The 18,706-nt window shown below is 44.9% G+C and overlaps 2 protein-coding genes across 2 annotated transcripts in view; both read right to left on the bottom strand.

Annotated features, from left to right (window-relative positions):
* The window catches only part of LOC109289512 (fatty acyl-CoA hydrolase precursor, medium chain-like), an 18,872-nt gene extending 13,548 nt beyond the window's left edge, over window positions 1-5,324 (bottom strand). The window contains exons 1-4 of the mRNA XM_019505562.1: window positions 4,596-5,324; window positions 3,781-3,985; window positions 1,811-1,949; window positions 776-909 (exon numbers count right to left, since the gene is read on the bottom strand). Of these exons, the coding sequence (XP_019361107.1) occupies window positions 776-909; window positions 1,811-1,949; window positions 3,781-3,985; window positions 4,596-4,671 (554 nt within the window). The 5' untranslated portion in view covers window positions 4,672-5,324. The remainder of the gene's footprint in view (window positions 1-775; window positions 910-1,810; window positions 1,950-3,780; window positions 3,986-4,595) is intronic.
* Window positions 5,325-8,901: 3,577 nt separating this feature from the next.
* The window catches only part of CES2 (carboxylesterase 2), a 39,591-nt gene continuing 29,786 nt past the window's right edge, over window positions 8,902-18,706 (bottom strand). The window contains exons 9-13 of the mRNA XM_019505561.1: window positions 17,361-17,441; window positions 16,598-16,745; window positions 14,956-15,105; window positions 10,743-10,815; window positions 8,902-10,642 (exon numbers count right to left, since the gene is read on the bottom strand). Of these exons, the coding sequence (XP_019361106.1) occupies window positions 10,459-10,642; window positions 10,743-10,815; window positions 14,956-15,105; window positions 16,598-16,745; window positions 17,361-17,441 (636 nt within the window). The 3' untranslated portion in view covers window positions 8,902-10,458. The remainder of the gene's footprint in view (window positions 10,643-10,742; window positions 10,816-14,955; window positions 15,106-16,597; window positions 16,746-17,360; window positions 17,442-18,706) is intronic.

Here is an 18,706-nt window from a genome sequence, read left to right as displayed (position 1 = left end):
TGCAGGGACCCAGCTGACATCCCAGCAGAACTGCTCATATGGTCCTGCTAAAAAAGATAAAGGTCAGAGCTTTTGAACTGAGTGCTGGTGAAAGAGGCTGGGAACTGCAGGCACATGAGTTGTTCTCTCATGCTTGACTCCTGCTTTGTTTAGGGAAAAAGACATTTGATCTAAAAACAAACAGACAAACAAACAACACCCCCCCAAGATTGCACAAAAGGAACCCCTGACTCCAGCATCAGTTTAAAATGTACCAGTTACATGGCAGTATCCTTTCAAGTGATGTGGACAAAATGCTATACCCGGGTAGTGGCAGACTTGAGAATAAAAACCAAAAGTCGTGCTGAAGTTTTCCATAGTGCTGCCCATGCCATTAGGACTAAAGCAGTACTGACTTCGTGCCCTCCGCTGTGAAGATGCTGTTCACCATCCTACAGAGATCCTTGGCCTTTTATACTGCCTGAACCCTGCTTTATGGGAGGGGTGGGGGGCATGATTGGAATAGCTACAAAGGGAATCCTCTACATAGCCTCACCCTCCATCCCAATTAGGGAGTTGCCATCAACTGGGGCCAGACAGACTAGAATTTAAGACCCAACCCTCAACTGGAGTAAACCAGCATAGCCCAATAAAACAATAAATCTTTGAGTTAAATGCATTTAGGGTGATTTATATTAATCAGAGGAGCTGGCCCTGGAGGTTTGGTAATCTAATCCTCTCACTGTTTCCAGTGTGATAGGAAATATTCTTGAAAGGCTAAAATAGAGCATCTTACCTAAAGAATCCAAGCAGACCTAATCTGTACTGAATAATCACCACCACCACGTCCTCATAGGCTGATAGTGCTGACCCATCAAACCTGGACGCCCCACCAAATACAAAATTGCCTCCATGGATCCACACCATCACCTTGGAGAGAACAAGATGAAAAAAGCCTCTGTGTACGGCATGAACAATTTCATTTGGGAAAGAAAATACTGTGCAGGTAGCATCATCTTTGGTGATGAACAAGCATTATTATATTTCTGTTTTGTTCATCTGAAAAGTACTAAGGACTATCAAAGCTGTAATCACAGGCAGTCTTTAGTCTAAAAAGCACCGTCTAAGACTCATGCTCTTGCCAATTATTGAAAAGGGAAGACCTGTAGAAATATTTAAAAGAACCTAGGAGCAGCACCCAAATTCTAAAGTTACCCACAGGAAGTGAGGCCTTAACTTCTTTGCGCTCCTCCAAAAATCCTCTTTCACATTTCTTAATGATCAAAATAACATTTTTTCGTCCAGGTTAATATTTTGTTTATTGTGATTTTTCAGGAAAAAGTAAAACTTAAAATAGTCACTCATCTAGCTCAAAAAAGCCAAACTGGAAATTCTCCACAGGTAATGGTAAAAAATGCCTAGATAATGCTGGCATTCTAAGCCCCAGCTTCAAAACTGATTTGGGCAGATAGGAACCTCAGAATTCGATTCATAGGGATGGTCGGGCATCTGAACTTAGGTGTGTGAACTGATTCTCAGATACGCACAAACAGGCTAAGCATCAGGCCTGGGAAGTGAGTTGCCAAATCCACCTATCTGGACCTGCTGTTGACTGAATACCTTGGCAGATCTGGCCCCCAGCCTCAGTGAAAAATAATGGAAATCAAAACTTGTCATAAGAGATGGGATGTTAATTCTAGTGATGCCAGGTAAAAATTTCAAAAGCAATTAAGTGACCTAAATGTCCAGAACTAAGTTTGGACTGTCAAGAGCGTCATCATGTATTGCAGTTGCAATGAGTTTATAAAGTTTGTACAGTTAATTGGCTTACAGGTAACTTGGTCTTCTCGTCTGAATTGGCGGGAGTATAAATATTTAGAAACAAACAGTCTTCAGAAGTTATGAGAGGAGCGTGCTTTTCTTTCCGCGTTTGCTGAATTCTTCTCAGAAAGGTCAGGTCCTGGGGACAGCTTCACAAGAGAACAGAAAGGGTGAGCCCAACAGCCCACAGCTGGAGCAGCAGCAGTAATGGAAAGTGAACAGACCCCCACCCTCAGGGCCCACAACCTGAAAGCCCAGAACATTTTGCACAGCAGGAACAAAGATCTTAACCCCTACTCTGTAACTGCCTCAAATGATTGCTACGCTCTCAGGGACAAGATGGTTTTAGGACAGTGGTGCTCAAACTCTTGGTGCCATGGGGCCATTCTGCAGGCTGATGGGGTCTGTGTCCCAGGATCAGGCCCATGCAGCTCCCCTCAGCCTCACACTGCTGCATTGGGGCCCCATACACCCCCTCTGCCCCATGCTCCCTCCACTCAGCCCTGCGCTGAAGGATCGGGCCCTGCCCCAAATCCAGCCAGCCCCCATGCCTGCCTATCTAGTGTGCTTACTGACTTGTGGGTCCAAATATTTGGCAGCAGGGAAGCGGCAATTGCTACCACCACTCTCCCACTGCCCAGTTTTTGGACCCGTGGGAACCCCTGTGAGCCAGATGGCAGGGCTCCATGGGCCAGATTTGGCCTGCAGGCCAGGGGATGAGCACCACAGTTTTAGGCTAACACAGTGCTGACCAGAAAGGCTGGTGCGGGTGGCAGTATGAAGGACTGAAGCCCGGCCCCTACAGTCCCTCGCTGTGCTCTATGCACCACCAGAAGCTAAAGCTGTTATTAGACCGATGGTAGGCAGCAAATATCACACTCTGGGAACAAATTTTGAGCACAGATGGTTTTAGAGTGACTTTGAATTCCTGGAAGAGCAGCAGCAGATCAGAGGTAAAGAATGGGAGCAAAAGACAGAGTGACCAGCAGTATCTTGTGATATGCATTTCAAATTTGGCTAATCTTACTTAGAGGCCAAGCAGGCTCCAGTGCACCCCATCCAAAAGGAGGGTCATTTGCACTGGTTGTAGTCACAAAACTGCCGCTGCTCATTTCACTGGCAGATTCTCCCAGTCGTTCTTTCCTGGTTCAATGCTAAACAGTTACATATATTTGGCCCATATTGAAACTTTAAACAAATGCATAAAGAACATGGAGGCCAAAGAGAAGGCAGCATGGATGAGAGCTGCACCTGCACCTCCTTACTCGCAAGGAGAAATCATAGCTAAGCTTGGAAAATGTCCCAGCTCTGGGTCCTCTTGCTTGTGTCTGTATATAGGACTAAGGAGCTGGAAGGTAGAAGTGCTGCTTGATAATTAGGGTGACCGTACAGGACAATGTGAAATCCAAGACGCTTCCCCACTCCCACGCCCTCCAAGTCAGTGCTGCTGCAGTCAGAGGTGGGGGCAGGATGGTGTGGTGCAGCTCTGATATAACTAGTCAGGCAGCTAAGGGAGTCCATAGCCCACTAATGACCCATTATTCTTTACCTCACAGGTGCTAACAATCATCTCCTCTTTTTAATGGTCATTCCACTAATCAAGCTCACTTATTTTAGGGCAATTTCACAGCTGTGCTGCTCTGCCTCCCTGCCCCTGGGATGCTCTTCTCTGGCCTGGTGGGACCTGCCTGGGAAGTCCAGGACTGTCCTGGCTAAATCAGGATGGTGGCCACCCTGTTTATAATGATTGTCCTGCACGCCGAGGAATTTCAACAGGCAACAAGATACTCTGGTGCACAAAGGAAAGGATTTTAAACAGCTTCTCTTACATTATCTAACAGACTTATGAAAGGCTTATGAAGCACTTTAGTATTGTCAGCCCAGTGCCAGCCAATCCTGGCTGCTCCTCAGGGTCACTCCCTGGGCCCAAGATCGTGCACAAACAGTGACAAACAGCAATGGGAATGGTACGGCTCTCACAAGGGTGGGTAGGAAGTTGCATCTCTGACATCGGTCCATGGTTCAGGTGGCTCTGGAGGGGCAAACCTCAGGGACCCGACAGGTGGCTTTGCAAAAGGGATGCCAAGGAAAACATTCACGAGTCTGTCTGTTCCCTTCACGCGAGCTTGTGTCCCCTGGAGTCGCCCCTGGGACACAACCACTTCTGGCCGGGCACCTTCCTGTCCTGTGTAACATGCAAGGAAATACAATGAACACACACACGTGGTGACGACAGATTGGGCAGGAATCAGATTTCTCAAAGTTTCCTTCCTTCCGTTTGGAACCAAAAAATCAAAATCTTGAAAATGCTTTAGTCAAGCACACGGATGTGTAGAAGAGGTTGATCACACTACCTCATTTCAATAATTTTCGCATGCTTTGGTTTGATCTTTTAGGAAATTTGACTTTATTCTTAAAAACAAACAATCAACCCCCCTCCTCCCCCCAAACCTGACTACAATTCTGCATGAAAAGTCACTTAGCCTGACCCTTTCTCACAAACAATTTTGGTTTCAACAAATCAGCCTTTTCCAGGGAAAAATATCCTTTATCCAAGCAGTTCTGCTGAGAGCTGCTAGGCTGCCCTTGAGGGTGCCAGGATTGTCCTCTCAAAGAGCGGCACAAAGGGTGCGTTATAGTCATGGCCGTGCTCTCCCGTGTGCTCAGGCAAATGCTTCTATGCAGGCAGCTCTATGCTGTGCTCACACATTCAGAGATACTAGGACAAACTTCGGAAAAACTGACCCTGCATTTACAATGCAACCAACACAATAATAAGCAGTCTCCCTTCTTACCTGCAGCCCCAGAAGCAGTGAGCCCCGTACCACAAATCAGTGCAAAAAGCAATGAAATCTCACAAGCAGATGCCATTCTTATGCTGGGATTACAGGTTAGCTTGTTTTATGTGCTGGAAGATCAGGTACAAAGTTTCCACCGTGAATCAGCTTTGCCTGAGGGGCTGCAATTCAGGTCTCAAACATATTCTGGATTAACTGTCAAGACCACGACTGAACGCAGACTGCTGTGGCATCTTGCAAAGGAAAATAATTATTAACCTGAATCTGGCACAGGTCAGACAAAATCAACTAGGAACAAGAGTACACAATCATAGTTTCTAGCTGCTTTTAATCCCACAGACTGGGTATTACCCAAACTCCCCTTGACTTCTACCACCTACTGGCTGAAATCACAGCAGCTGGCTGCTTCCTTAACAACTAACCAAAACCAGACAAACGTGTTATTCAGTCCCACTGAAAAGCAACATTGCACCCAGGGGAGTTTGTTGGGCTCTCCAGGGATCCAACCCCCACAATTTGTCCCCACCCCGAGATAAAGCTAAACAGCAGCATTTTCAAAGTTTAGGCTGTTTGTCCAAGATAAAAAATGCTGGGGCAGGGAGGGGTTGGCGGGGATGGCACGAAATGTGGGGGGCAGATTATAGCCACTTTCTGTTTCTGTGCACCAAGCTGGAAAGGGTTTGTGGAGGAGCTGCCACAGCATCCTCAAAAGAACGAGCTGCTTTCTTCCAGTACCTGGGGAGGGGGCAAGCTACCCGAACAGGAGCAGGGAGGGCTAAAGCCCTGTTCACTCTTCAGCTGGTGAGCAGAAATAGGTGCCCAGCAGGTGGGAGGGAGGGAGGGTGAGGAGTCCAGCCTCTAGTTGTCTGGTGTGGCAGACAACTTTCCCCTGCACTCCAGGGAACTCTGTGATACTTTCTCCCATAGGGGTTAACTAGCACTACCACATCCTTAGGGCTAAGCCTAAGAGTCACAACCTGGCCCTCAGAGGGCCAGATCCATCAAGGCTCAGTTCCCCACGAGGTGGGCTTTATTCAGTCCACCCCTGCAGGATAGATGTTCTTCTCCAGATGGGCTCATTTTCCTCTTCCCACTCCCTTGAGGAATCTTTTAGCTTCCTCCCAAACAAAGGCCCAGTGGTCCACAACAGTCAACTCCACTTTGTGCTGTTCCTGGCTTCTCTGCCTTGCTACTCTACCTGGGACAGAGTTTCATAGATTCGTATACATTTGGGTTGGAAGGGACCTCAGTAGATCATTGAGTCTGACCCCAGATATTACAGGTATTAAATCCCTTGCCTTGGCTTTAATCAACCTCCAGCAGGAAACTAATAGTCTTCTAGGAGGCACGGGAGTCTTACCTACACCAGGGATTCAAAGACTCTCCCCAGCCGCTGCTCGTTGCTGCCACAGTTGCAGTTCAGTCTGTGCACCCCAGCTTTCAGGTGTCGCATCCGTGCATCAGGTTACTGCCGCAAAAGCAGTAGCGATTAAAATTAGGTAACAATGTCTTCATTTTTAATTTAAATGTCTGCAATAAAGATGCTTTTTTCAAACTAAAGACAATTACCAGTAGCAGAACTTGGTGTGAGCGAGTTGGGCACCAGACCCCGGACACCAACTAAGTAGAGGCACTAGGCTGCTTCCCCTGCTGGTTCATGGACTCCTCAGGGGTGGGGGCAATTCTGTTGGCACCCTCCTAAGTTAGTGACTGGTGCCCCATTCAGTCGCACCAAGTTATGGTGATTTTAGTTTTAGAACCACATCTTTACTGTAGACGTTAAATTAAAAATGTTGACATTATTAACTAATCATGTGTAGTAGTCACAGCTTACAAGGACCTACACACTGAGGTATCAGCAAGCAAATAAAATCTCAGTGCTCTTGTTTACGTAGTTTTCCGAGGAAGAGTAAATGACAATGATAAGAAGAAATTATTTGTGCAAAATGTAACATGGTGCAGTTTTACAAGATGGTAAAACAAATCTAGATAAGAAATGCTTTAACCTCTGAGAAACATGTTAATGTTTTGTTTCTCTGTGTGTGATTGGTCCTTCTATAGGTTTGGTACATGAGAACCTGAGTTACCCCTTAGCAATATTACAAAGGTCATTCAGAAAGTAATACCTCCTACTTTTTATCCTCAGCCAAAAGGATTGAAAAGTATTAAAAATAAACAGAGCGTATGCAAACACAGCTATTTTACAATATAGTAATGCATCCCAATTTTGATTTTCTAAACAAGCCACGGGCATGGAGGCTGTTCTTATTGAGTTTTTCCCTACGGAAGCCAACACCTGCAACAGACAGGTTAACTGAAGAAGAGGATGTCCAACTTTTGACGCTGCTCAAATAGTAATGGAACAAATCCTCAGTTGCATTTTTGCCTCTATTACGAGCAGCTTGCACAAGATGTAATATCTTGTCACTAATCACTGCAGGCTTTTCAGGTACAAAAAACACTGAGCAATCAAAACAGTGATTCCTGGGTCTGTGCTCAAAGTACTATACTACTGCCGCCACACACCATTTTCCTTCCTCTGCATGTGTAGCTTTGATTTTATCAGCTTCCCACTGCCTCAGCTGTACCATGCAGTCACATGACTTAAAGTGACCCACGTGCCAGCAACTCCATTTCGAAGGCATCACATCTGCACCTGTAGGTATCCTATGTTGAGTACAGCAAAACAAGTTTGGGCCTTTCCAAACTTTGCTGCACATATTGCAATGGCATCTGAGAAAGAGCTTATGAATTTTTTGCCAGATCAAATTTGTGGCAGAATGCAATCCAGTACTCCTACCAAAATCACCTGAAGGAACACTTTGATCATGTACCATTCCTTTATAATACTAAGCAGGTTATTACTTTAACCCTAACAGTCACCCCTTTAAAAACATGCTTTACATGTAAACAATATTTTTTCATTTTTTTCATAAAGAAAAAACTGTAAAAGTGGCTGCTTGGATACAATACCCTGCTACCTAACTTCTTGTAGACTGCTGGTTTATGTTTCTACAGTATGTTGAAGTTTGCTTGGTTTCAGTGAAATACTGGATCGCGGAAGCTTCGGCTTTCATTTCAACAACAGCTTCTCCACCACATATTGAGAAATTTCTTATTGTAATATTGTATACAACTGGCTTAACTTGTCTCGTCTTTCTTTTAAAGGACACAACCATACCACTGAAGTTAATAGTTTAAGTCAATCCCTCATCTTAAGTCCTCAAAAACAGATATCTCTTCCTTCACTCTTGCAGTGCCTCACCCAAGACAGACACCTGAAGTCAATTTATTGTTAGGAGTTTCAGAGTTTATGTGAAGAATTAAGATAGACACATTCAGCACTGTAAGTCAGGGAGGCATTTGGTTTATTTGGATACAAAGTTAATTTCCACTAGGGACAGTTGATTTATTTGGATACAAAGTTAATTTCCACTAGGTACAGGTTGATTTATTTGGATACAAAGTTAATTTCAACTACCAGAAGCAGTTACACCCATTTGTGAAGTGATACAAATTACAAAGCCAGGAAACCTAGAGAGATGAGCCAGGCTTCTCCGAATGCAAGATGAAGTTGGCAGAGACGTGCGTCAGTTCTTGGATGCTCTACACCGCCTGCTGCCACGGACGTGACCGTGGGTGTTGACCGCGTGTGTGGTGGCCTTTTTACTTTTCTCTCCTGGCATTTACAGGCAGAGGGCAGGGGAGTTATGCACAGGGGTCTACTGAGCTCAAGGTGGTGGCTGGCCAATTTTGCAGGCAGATATCAGGGCCAGCAGCCATTTTCATAAGGCAAGTGTGGTGGGCCCCCGCATATCTTTGGTGACCCCACCCCATGCCACTGATTGGCTGTGAGGGCTATCCGTCATGTGCCCCTGCCCCCTCGCTGCTGACTGGCTGCTCATCATATGGCCCCACCCCTCACTACTGATTCACTACGAAGGCTGTCCATCATGTGGCCCTGCCTCTTGCCACCGATTGGTGGAGGGAGCAGGGCTGCATGACAGAAAACCCTCACAGCCAATCAGTGGCAAGGGGTGGAGGCAGCAGCCATCTTGTCCTTGCTCCTTCCAGCTGGGTTGCCATGAGGCTCCCCAGATAGAGCCAGCATTGAGTTTTTGGTAATTTTTTTCCCCCCGGAGCCCATGCTTTTTTGCAGAGCCTGCCCCCGCCCCCCAAAAACTGCACAATAGCAATTTTTGTAGCTCCTTAGTTATGCATCTTTGTAGACCAACTACAAAAAACGCATAAAATTAATCATAAAAAGTTGTATTAAAAATACACTCGTGTCTCTATTCGTTGCGTGCTATTTTGCTTATATGCGATGACCTTATCTATACCAGAAACTCGCTTTGTGTGAGAAAAAAAACTGATCTTATGCGAAGAAGCATGCAACGTGGCTATGCCGTGATGCGAGTGATGCATTGTGGGAAGGCAAGTGAGGAGGGTATGCGACGCCATCGTGCACTTGCCTCAGTCTCACATCGACCATTGCTCTGTGTGGTGCTACGCTATTTGCACTCATATTGTGGAGCGTCTATTCGCTTTTATTATTGAATTTAGTGAAATGTCGTCTAAGTGACCTTCTAGTGTATCTCCTAACCCTCCTCCTGAGCCAGCCGAGAAGCAAAAAAAGGTGGCTAGTACACATCCCTATTAATTACACGTAAGAATGGATTTGCTTTATGCGAGGCTTTTTTGGAACGCGACCCTCGCATCAGAGAGAGACCCAAGTGCAGCACAGGTGCAAGTTCAGTCAGAACATTAACAATCCCGAGAAGCAGTGCTAATTTGAGACGCAAGGGTGTGCTTTTTGGCGATATATTTTAGAGGACAAACTGAATAGCTGGGAGTAGCTTAGTAAATAAGTTCTCGGCACAAAGTGCTCTTCTTCAGGTCTGGAAATGAAGCACAGTGCCGAAGCTAAATTCCAGATAAAACGCTGATTTCTGTTTAGCTCCAGTAGGTAAACGAAAGCAGTTTAAAGCAGCAGAAGAGGGCTGTAAAAATGGGGAGCAAAGAAGTTATCAGAAACTGCTACAGACGAGTAAAAGGGCAGTTGAACTAGATAACCTAATTATGTGAAAGAATAGGAACATTCAAAAATAAAGAGGCTCACTTCTATCCAGAGAGTATAGAGAAATTAAAGAGCAGGCAAATTATCATGAGCCATTGCCTGTGGTTTTTAGTGTCCAGTAAATTTAGGAATTTTTGTTTCCAGGTCCATGTTCTGGAGGTCTTCTGCAGATTTAATTCAGTACGACAATAATGAAAAGTGTTTTCCTTTGCTGACTGGATATTTTTTCCCTTTTGAATTAATTTGGGAGTGCTGTAGTAGTTTAGTTTCACCCACATAACCTCCATGGGGGCATCAGATGCACCGGATGAGATGCACCGTTTTCTGTGATAGGCATGTGTAGGACCTGTGGACTCTGAGGGTTTTGCTGCAGCGTGGTGTTGCTTGTACTGGTAGTGGAGAGGTGTTGATAAGTTTTGCACTTGTTATTTGGGTATGGTTAAGTGCCATTTGGTGTTTATTGGTCAGTGGCTTTTGAAGTTAGTCCAATAAAAGTTATCATCAAAACCCCTTGGTTCTCACATATTACTTTGTTCATCATAGCTACAGCACCACTAACTCTACTACTAATCCACAAGGAAAGACAGTTTTTATCTTCAAAGGAGTAAACATCTGAACCAAATGGGTGGACATTTGGGTTTGGCACCACTTCCCATCTTATCATTAAGATCAACTTTAAGGAAACCTTTAAGATCCTATTCAAGGTGTAAAAATTTGAACCACAATTATCAGATCAGCATTTTGCTTAGACAAACTGAAAGAACTATTATAAAATGTTACCAGTTATAGCTCTGTGCGTTTTTCCTTGTCCTTGATTGTTTTTAGTTTCTCAGCTAAGGTTTTTGTCCAGAATTCTCTTCTCTTCTCTTTTAGTTTCTGTCCTTTCCCTTGCTTTAGATTAAATTCCAGGTATTGCTCCTTCAGGTCAAAGACAGGCCATTCCATCAAATCGTCGCCATTAGGATTTCTGGAGAAAACCATAATGAAGAATAAAATTCCCATTTAAACTATTGAGAGCTGACAAATGCAGACACTACAACATAATTTTACTGCATCATGCATCTTACCCATTCCGTGCAAAGTTAGCCCAATATTTCATCATTTTTCGGCTAAGCTGTTTCTCTTCCTCTGTACCATTACCTGAAAGAGGTTACAAACTTTAGTGTAGCCAGTAATCAAACTATTACAAATGAAATGCAGACTCCGATAGCATGGGCAAATAAAACTTATCAAGAAACAGACTGCAACAGAACTCAATTCTCACATCCCTGCTTGCAAGTCACGGAGACTGAAATATGTATTCATGTATTCATGACAAGCACTTAAGAAATACAAGTTACTCCCTCTACAGGACAAGAAGCATTTTGTCATGTGATGGTTTCTATCTATGTACTTCACCCTGGGTACTGCCATGCTCTGGTGATCAGAACAGTAGCATCCATTGCTCCGTACTGGTCTTGCATCAATCACAACTGAAGAAAAGGTCCAAATGCTACTCAATCTCTTTTCCACTGCAGAATTCAAAATGTCACAAAACCCTGGGGGAAGAGGATGGTGGCCCCTGGAATACACAAGACATTGCACCCCAAAGAACTCTACCTACTGTACAGAGGGTAACTTTTTTTTTTTTAGTTGCGTGTTATTAAACATATCCCATCATTGGAGTGCCACAAACAGAGATCTGATTTAGGCGGAAAGATGTTTTCAGTTTAGCTCAAAGGGGATTGTAATAGAGCTCTGCTAAAAGACCCCAAAACAAAACATGCAGCTTTGATGCTTCTATGGTGGGACCACGTTGTGTAAAATCATGGACCACTCAGAGATGGCCGTCTTGTAAGATATCTGAAATAAATGGAAACTGTGGAAGTGATGGGGCCCTGGTATGGAAGCTTGAGGACACTCAGGTTCCAGTAGGCACCACTAACCAGAAATCTCCAGGCTCAAGTACATGGGGTGCTGGTGTAATGGGAGTAGAATGGCATACAGGGACAAATTCTTAACAAGACAGATCACTGTATAAGACTCTCAGGGTTTAGCCAACTTGATCAAGCCCTCGTCCAAACCCCATTTAATGGAGTTGCTGTATATGCTAATTCAGGAGTGCTGAACATATGGCTCCACAGACTGGATCAGCCCCATGGGTCTTGGACCTACCCTGTGTACAATATGCAAAGCTTGTCTGGGTCATAGGCTGGACCCAGTGCTGCGGGCACTGTATGAAGCACAGGGGGTTGGTTTGGGAGGCGCATGCAGTGCTCATGGCCAGTCCAGCTCTATGCTCTGCATACAGTGCCTGATCTAGACTGGCCCTGTGCACTGGCATGGCCCTATCTGGAATGGCCCCGGAGCCACTGCATAAGGCTGGTCCAGTGGGCTGCCACATGCAGCCTGTGCTCCAGATCCTCTGTGCTGCATGAGTGCTCTCAGCACTGGACCCAACCCATGCTCTGCACACAGAAGCCCCAGAGTGGATCTGGCACATGGAGCTGGACTGGGTGTGCACATGCTGCATACAACGCAGAGGCTAGCATAGGGTGCTCCACCAGACGAGCCCTGCACCATGGCTTTGGTGTATGGTCCTGTTCTGGTCCACAGACTGGGTCAGTGTCCCTCATCTGGTCTGCAGGGCTAGATGAATTTGACACTCCTGTACCAATGTAGTCAGTGTGGTAGAGGTGATAATCTTTTATTAGATCAACTAGACAGCTGCAGTTGCAAAAAAATGTCCTTTACTTGCAAGTTTTCAGGCTCATGTGCCCTTCCTCAGGCAAAGGAGAGTGCAAAGATTGTTACACTTCTCCCAGGTAGAAATTAAAATTCATATTGCACAGGAGAGCTGGAGGATGTTGAATTATTCAAACACGCCGTTTGCCATCAGATACCTTTGAGGTAAATAGACTGCTCCAACTTTTATCCAAGCCTAATTTGCATACAATAGACGTTTCTAGCCAGGAGAACTTATACCACCGTCCAGCTCTCCTGTGCAATATGAATTTATTTCTACCTGAGAGAAATTTAACAATCTTTGCATGCTCCTTTGCCTGAGAAAGAGCGCGTGAGCACAAAAGTCTGGAAGTAAAGAACATTTTTTGCAACTGTCTAGTTGGTCTAATACAAGTTATTATATCTACCACGCTGACTGCTTTTACTTTTAGACCAACACAGCTACAACCTTATCCCTGTACCAATAAGAAAACCTGCTCTGCCCAAGCTAAATCTGTGTCTTGTGTACAGGACATTTCAAATAATGAAGGTGTGGTACTATAAGCATGTCTTCAGGCACAGCAAATTACCTACTTCAACTGCAACATCTTTGAATGCAAGGATTAATTCAGAAGCTTAAAAAAAATCCAACATCTCATAAGGATATACTCAGTCTATCATCTGAAGGTTCAGGCCAGACGAGACAAAATATGAAGACAAGCAAATCATCCAGATAGCAAGTGACCTTTGCCAGATACTCAATAATGTTAGTGGGAAGTGTTTTTGCATTGGTCACCAATGGCCACAGTAACACTAAACTTAGTTTTACATCCTATAATATACGGGCTTCTGTCCAAACTGCACTATAAACTGTGCTAATAATTGTTACTGTTTATATGAAGTGCTTGTCCTGTAAAAGTGCAAGGGCTGGTATTAGAGATTAGGTTAGTGAGGAAAAAGGGGAAAGCTGCTGAGGGAATGCTAACATCAGCTTGGCCCTCTGGCTGGCTAGACAGCAAGCAAGAAGGTGGTACAGGGCTCTGAATAGGCTGCAGCCGCTAGGTAATGTTCCCTCTAAGGTGCAGTGATCCGTGGGCATGCTGCTTCCGTCTGTTCCCAAATTGGTCCTGCCTTCCCCTTTTGGCACACACCCGGGGAATGCCTGCATTCAGGAGCATAAGACTAGAAGGGACCTGCTGGGAAGTCTCAGGCAGGGCCCCTGCACATGCTGGCAGACAACTGTGCAAAGGGGTCCACAGCATCCACTCCAGCCCCTTTTGTACACTGTAGATCCAGGGCAGCCCCTGCCCCAAAACCCCACTGTGGGCCACAGGATGGGAGCTGGACACACAACAGGAGCACTGAGACCTTTGCCATGGCAGTGGCAGGGCATTTCTTGGGCAAGATGTGTTCAAACAGACCTAGACAGCTGACCATGCCCCAATGCTAGAACCAGGCAAAATCCCACAGTCCTTACACCTGGGAGGTCTTTCAATACCTCCGGGGGCGCCAACACCCTCTCTCCCAGCCCATCTCCCACTTCTGGCTGTGGCCAGTGTCCACGGCTTAAAGGTGAGAGGGGCAAGCTCTTCCTTGCTCCTTCAGGTGACCAACAAAAGCCCTGAAGCCTGGGGCTACGACCCACCAATCTCCTTTCACAAGGTAGGTTCTCCATTCCTCCAACCACCCCGGGCCAGGGAGGCACGTGGCGTCAGAGCAAAGCTCACTTGAAGTGGTTGGGGAATGGAGCAGTTCCCTGGAGCCAGCAGAGCTGGCACGGTGCTTGGCTTTGCCCCAGCCCTCATCCCTGCGCCCACCTTGGGGAGGAAGTGCTGCCTGCCCTGTGCCGCTCCCTCCCCACGGGAATGCTGGCGCAGTGAGGAGCGAGGAGCAGAGGGCCCTACGCAGCCGAGCGGTAGCTTACTGGCAGTAAGTGTCCCACACCAGCTCCAGTGCCTTCGCTATCCTCTGTGCACAAAGTTTACAGGGAGCCGCAGCCCAGCTCTTCTCCGGGCAGGTGCACAGCATTAAAAAAGTTACTGTGCAGCAAGATTTTTTTATTGTGTGCAGCCAGGCATGCATGCAGCTTAGAGGGAACCTTGCCAGTAGGTTTCCTTGTCACACCAGGATAAGTTGCCCTCAGAAAGTCAGCTAATGAAAAATGACCAGCAGGCTGGGATAGCGTGTGCAGGTGCTGCTTACAATAACTGGGAAAAGTAGTTTCGTACTGTAAAAGTGCCCCTGGGCAGAAAAATATCATGAGGAACATGACAGGGTGTGTAGATGCAGGAGTGGCTATATAAGGCCAGTGTCAAGGTAAAGCTGAGGGATCCAAACAAAATCGACTTGGCCGGTACATTGGTGCCAGCAGGGGCTGAAGTGCTTCACAGACTTACTGCATGCTATAACCCAGTAGCCTGGGCAATATATTGAGCAGTCTCAATGCAAGGTGTTAGGCCATACGTGCTCTGAGAACTCCCTGCTGGAAGACAAGACTTGTAACAAGCAGTATGAATGCACAATATGAAATACATGAGCTTTATGATAAAAAAAGAAGTTCAATGAATAAGTTCTTACCAATTAAGACTGAGTTGCCTGAAATGAACAGATTTCCAAAGACAAAGCCAATTTCATCTCCATGGTCTGCCTTTACAAAATGTGGTTTAGTATCTTTAAATATACTGGGTCGATGCTGGAATTCATAGAAGTAGACTGAAGCGCCAGAATCTAGCAGAAAGGAACAACCAGGACTCAATGAACAATTTCTCTCACCGCATTTTCCATGAGCAAGTGTTAAGCAAGAGCTTCCTGCACATTCTTAATACTTTTTCATGTTGTGACCAGATGCAAATTAAGCTTTGCAATAAAAGCACACACTGCTGTCTCACACTGTACACCCCCCCACAAAACAAGACACGCACATCATTTGGGGAGGGCTGATTTTTGGTGGGGAAAGGTGTGTGTGGTACGTGGGTCTCTACAGCAAGTAAAATTCTAGCTCAGGGTTTCAATTCACATGTTTCACAATTCATTTCCAGAAAATACAAGAGGCCAGGGGATAAGCTAGAAAGGACCTCAAGAGATCAGTCTAATCCAGGGATGGCCAATTACTTCAGGTGGAGGGCCACTCAACACGTTTTGGTGAGCTGCTGAGGGCTGCAAGGAAAGCCCTGCCCCTTGATGGGTGCCCCGCCCCCTGCTCATCATAGCCCACCTCTAGCCCCTGACTTTTGCCATCAGAAGTCCCCCCCCTTGCCCTGGAAGTACTCCTTTTGGGAGTAGGGTACTGCTATCTTGAAACCGAAAACCCCTCACATCAAATACTAAAAAAATAAAACATTTACTATAATTTATTTTAATTTTAAAATATTTTTGTCCTGATTTGTGTATGTTTGCATAGTGCATCTAGAGGCAATTGCATAATATCTCAAAATACAGTCCTACTCTTATATATTGTGTGTAGGCAGCAAGAGAGAGGATGGAGAGTCATATATCTCTCTGCCTGAATTATCTTTGACAAATGTCTTGCTAAATTAACAGCCCATGTTCCCAACCAAATCAACAAGACCACATACCCACCCTCAGCAATGAAACTGCCACAAGGGGATCAGATATTGTGTTGTGGCATGCTGACCCAACAATGATCTGTAGGGCGTAATTAGAGAAATGTCCATTCACCTTTAGATAAAAATCAAGTCTCAGTAAAAAGTCTGTAAAAAGCTGCCTGCATGATTTCACAAATATCACTTCTGCCTCATGAAACACAGCTCTGTCTGCTCTCTAGCACTAGTCACCTCAGCTGGAAAGGGCAGGAGGGATAACAGCTGCTATACTAAACCAAGAAGACTAAAAGGAATGACGCAACAAAATTTACTCTTCAGAAACTCCCCCCCAACAATCTAAGTGGGGAAAAAAGCTCAAGCAAAATTACCTCCAAAAAAGGAAGTTAGTCATGATCCAAAGTCTGTTCAGATTAATAGGAATTGTTCCATAGGCTTCAAAGGATTTTAGGTCAAGTACAAAATAGAAAACAGCAGGGAAGGGGGCACTGCAGTGCCAGAAAATCCTCAGGAGCACTACTAGGTTCAAGTCCATGCCCAAGTCCAAAAATCCACAAGTACTTTGCCTCAATGCTAGTCCCCGATTTAGTCCTCTAATTATTTGCTCTTAACTGAGTCAGGGCATGTGTCACTCTGGAATGTTAGCTGGAAAAATTTACCTCTGTGGTATCTAGCTACTTGAACAGCTGGAAAAATGAAGAAGAAGTCTCCCAACATTTCTTGAAACTGGGCTCTCAGCTCCTCAGGGTCATTTGTGTCTCCTAAATACTCATCTGCTACGGAAGAGAGAAACTCAGCAGGAAGCATCTGTAACAAAGGATGAAGGCACAAAGAGAAGCAAAAATGGATTGTGGGTTTAGTCTCCAGAACTGTGGCTCAGGTACTAGTTATTAAATATTACCCAAAGGGCTAGGATCCCTGCTGGAGGAGCACACACTATTTGCTTTTTTTGGAATGATGCTACAGACAAGCAAAGGTTCAATGTACACACATTCCCTAAACAGTCCCAGAAGTCAAGGTCAGAGGTCCTTCTGAGCCTGGCAGCTTGCAGGGCTCAGGTAGTCGCAGCACCTTGATTTCTGTAGTCAATGGCACACAAGGGAACAATGTGGCCAGCACTGAATTCAGCTGCCTTCAACTACCCAGCCTGAATGACCAGGTGCCCATTTACAGCTGGGTTGACTGTGGGCAGCCTTTGGCACAAGTATGGAGCACAACTTGAATTTGTCCCCCTGGAGCCATAGCATGACACCAATAAAAAGGTTAGGCCAGTGATGGATTCCACCAGCAAGCCTTTGAATACACACATATGGCAAACAGCAGTGAAGTGATGGCATCTACAACCTCAGATGTGAGGCTGGCTTAAAACAAACAATAAAATACCATATAGGACAACAAACAATGAACAGTAAAATGCCTCACCAACGCTGATGTTATTTTGTCTAATCCCGAAATAATGTCTTCTCTGTGCATCCTTTCTTGTAGGGACGGGAATTTAAATAACTGCATAATAAAGTAAGAATAAAAAAAATATTTTTATATTGTAAAAAACATTTAATACCAGCATGTCTGCTGACTGCTCCATTTCATTTTAGCTAGAAAGGATGGCTCAGCACTTATTAAATATACCCTTTTTCATAGGAATCTACGTGGAGGTGGGTGGGAAGTGGCTCTCTCCTTTGCTATTGCCAGCAACCATGTCGTATAACTCCTTTTGTAAGGTGATCAAGCCCAGCATTAACGTTAGTTCAGAATTTTGCCCCCACTACTCCTCTTGGAAGCCTGTTCCAAAACCTCAATGCTCTGATTGTTAGAAACCTTCTTCTAATCTCCAGGATAGTTGATTATTGCTGCATATTTAGACCACTTGCTCTTGTGCGAATATTGCTTAGCTTAAACAGTTCTTTTCCTTGCATGATATTCATCCAGAAATTTACTGCAAGCTCTCTCAGCCTTTATCTTCTTAGGTTAAAGGTGGCAAGCTCTCTTAAGCAACTTTTATCTGGTAGGTTCTCCATTCCCCACCTTGTCCTAGTAGCATCATCCCTTCTCTGCACCTGTTCTTATTTAATTCTTTTATTTTGAGCACGGAAAAACAGAATTGTACATAACACAGGAATTTGACCCGTGCTTTCTAGAACAACATTACTTCTGTCCTTACTGTTTGCTTCATATTGTAGGACTGCATTTACCTTTTCCATAGCTAGACTACTTATGGCTAATAGTCATCTTGTAACTAACCAATGAATCCACGTCTTTTTCTTCTTCTGTTTCTAATTTGCCTACAGCAATTTTTTGTTATGAAGCTGTTAGGTGCTCGGCCATTTACTTTGTACTCTTTTTCAGATAATACATTATATAAAGCAATCAGCAAAAGTGTTTGATGCGTGTATGGATTTGCACTGCAAGTTGCGATAATGACTTATTACTAAAAGCCTCGAGTGTTCTTATTTAGACACAATAATCCCAAAGATTATATAAAGTACCATGTTCTAAATAGAACTGGAATGTGCAAGTTAAAACTATTTTCATAGTTTCATAGTTTCTAGGGTTGGAAGGGACCTGAGAAGATCATCTAGTCCGACCCCCTGCCATGGCAGGAAAGAGTACTGGGGTCAAACAACCCCAGCAAGGTGTTCATCTAACCTCTTCTTAAAACCCCCCAGGGTAGGAGCCTGCACCACCTCCCTTGGAAGTTGGTTCCAGACCCTAGCCGCCCTGACCATGAAATAGCGCCTTCTGATGTCTAACCTAAATCTACCCTCTGC

Source organism: Gavialis gangeticus, unplaced genomic scaffold, assembly GCF_001723915.1.
Source record: "Gavialis gangeticus isolate Ggan-Ray unplaced genomic scaffold, GavGan_comp1, whole genome shotgun sequence".
Classification (NCBI taxonomy): domain Eukaryota; kingdom Metazoa; phylum Chordata; order Crocodylia; family Gavialidae; genus Gavialis; species Gavialis gangeticus.
Note: the sequence above shows the minus strand (reverse complement) of the source record. Positions and strands in the feature narration are given on the sequence as shown.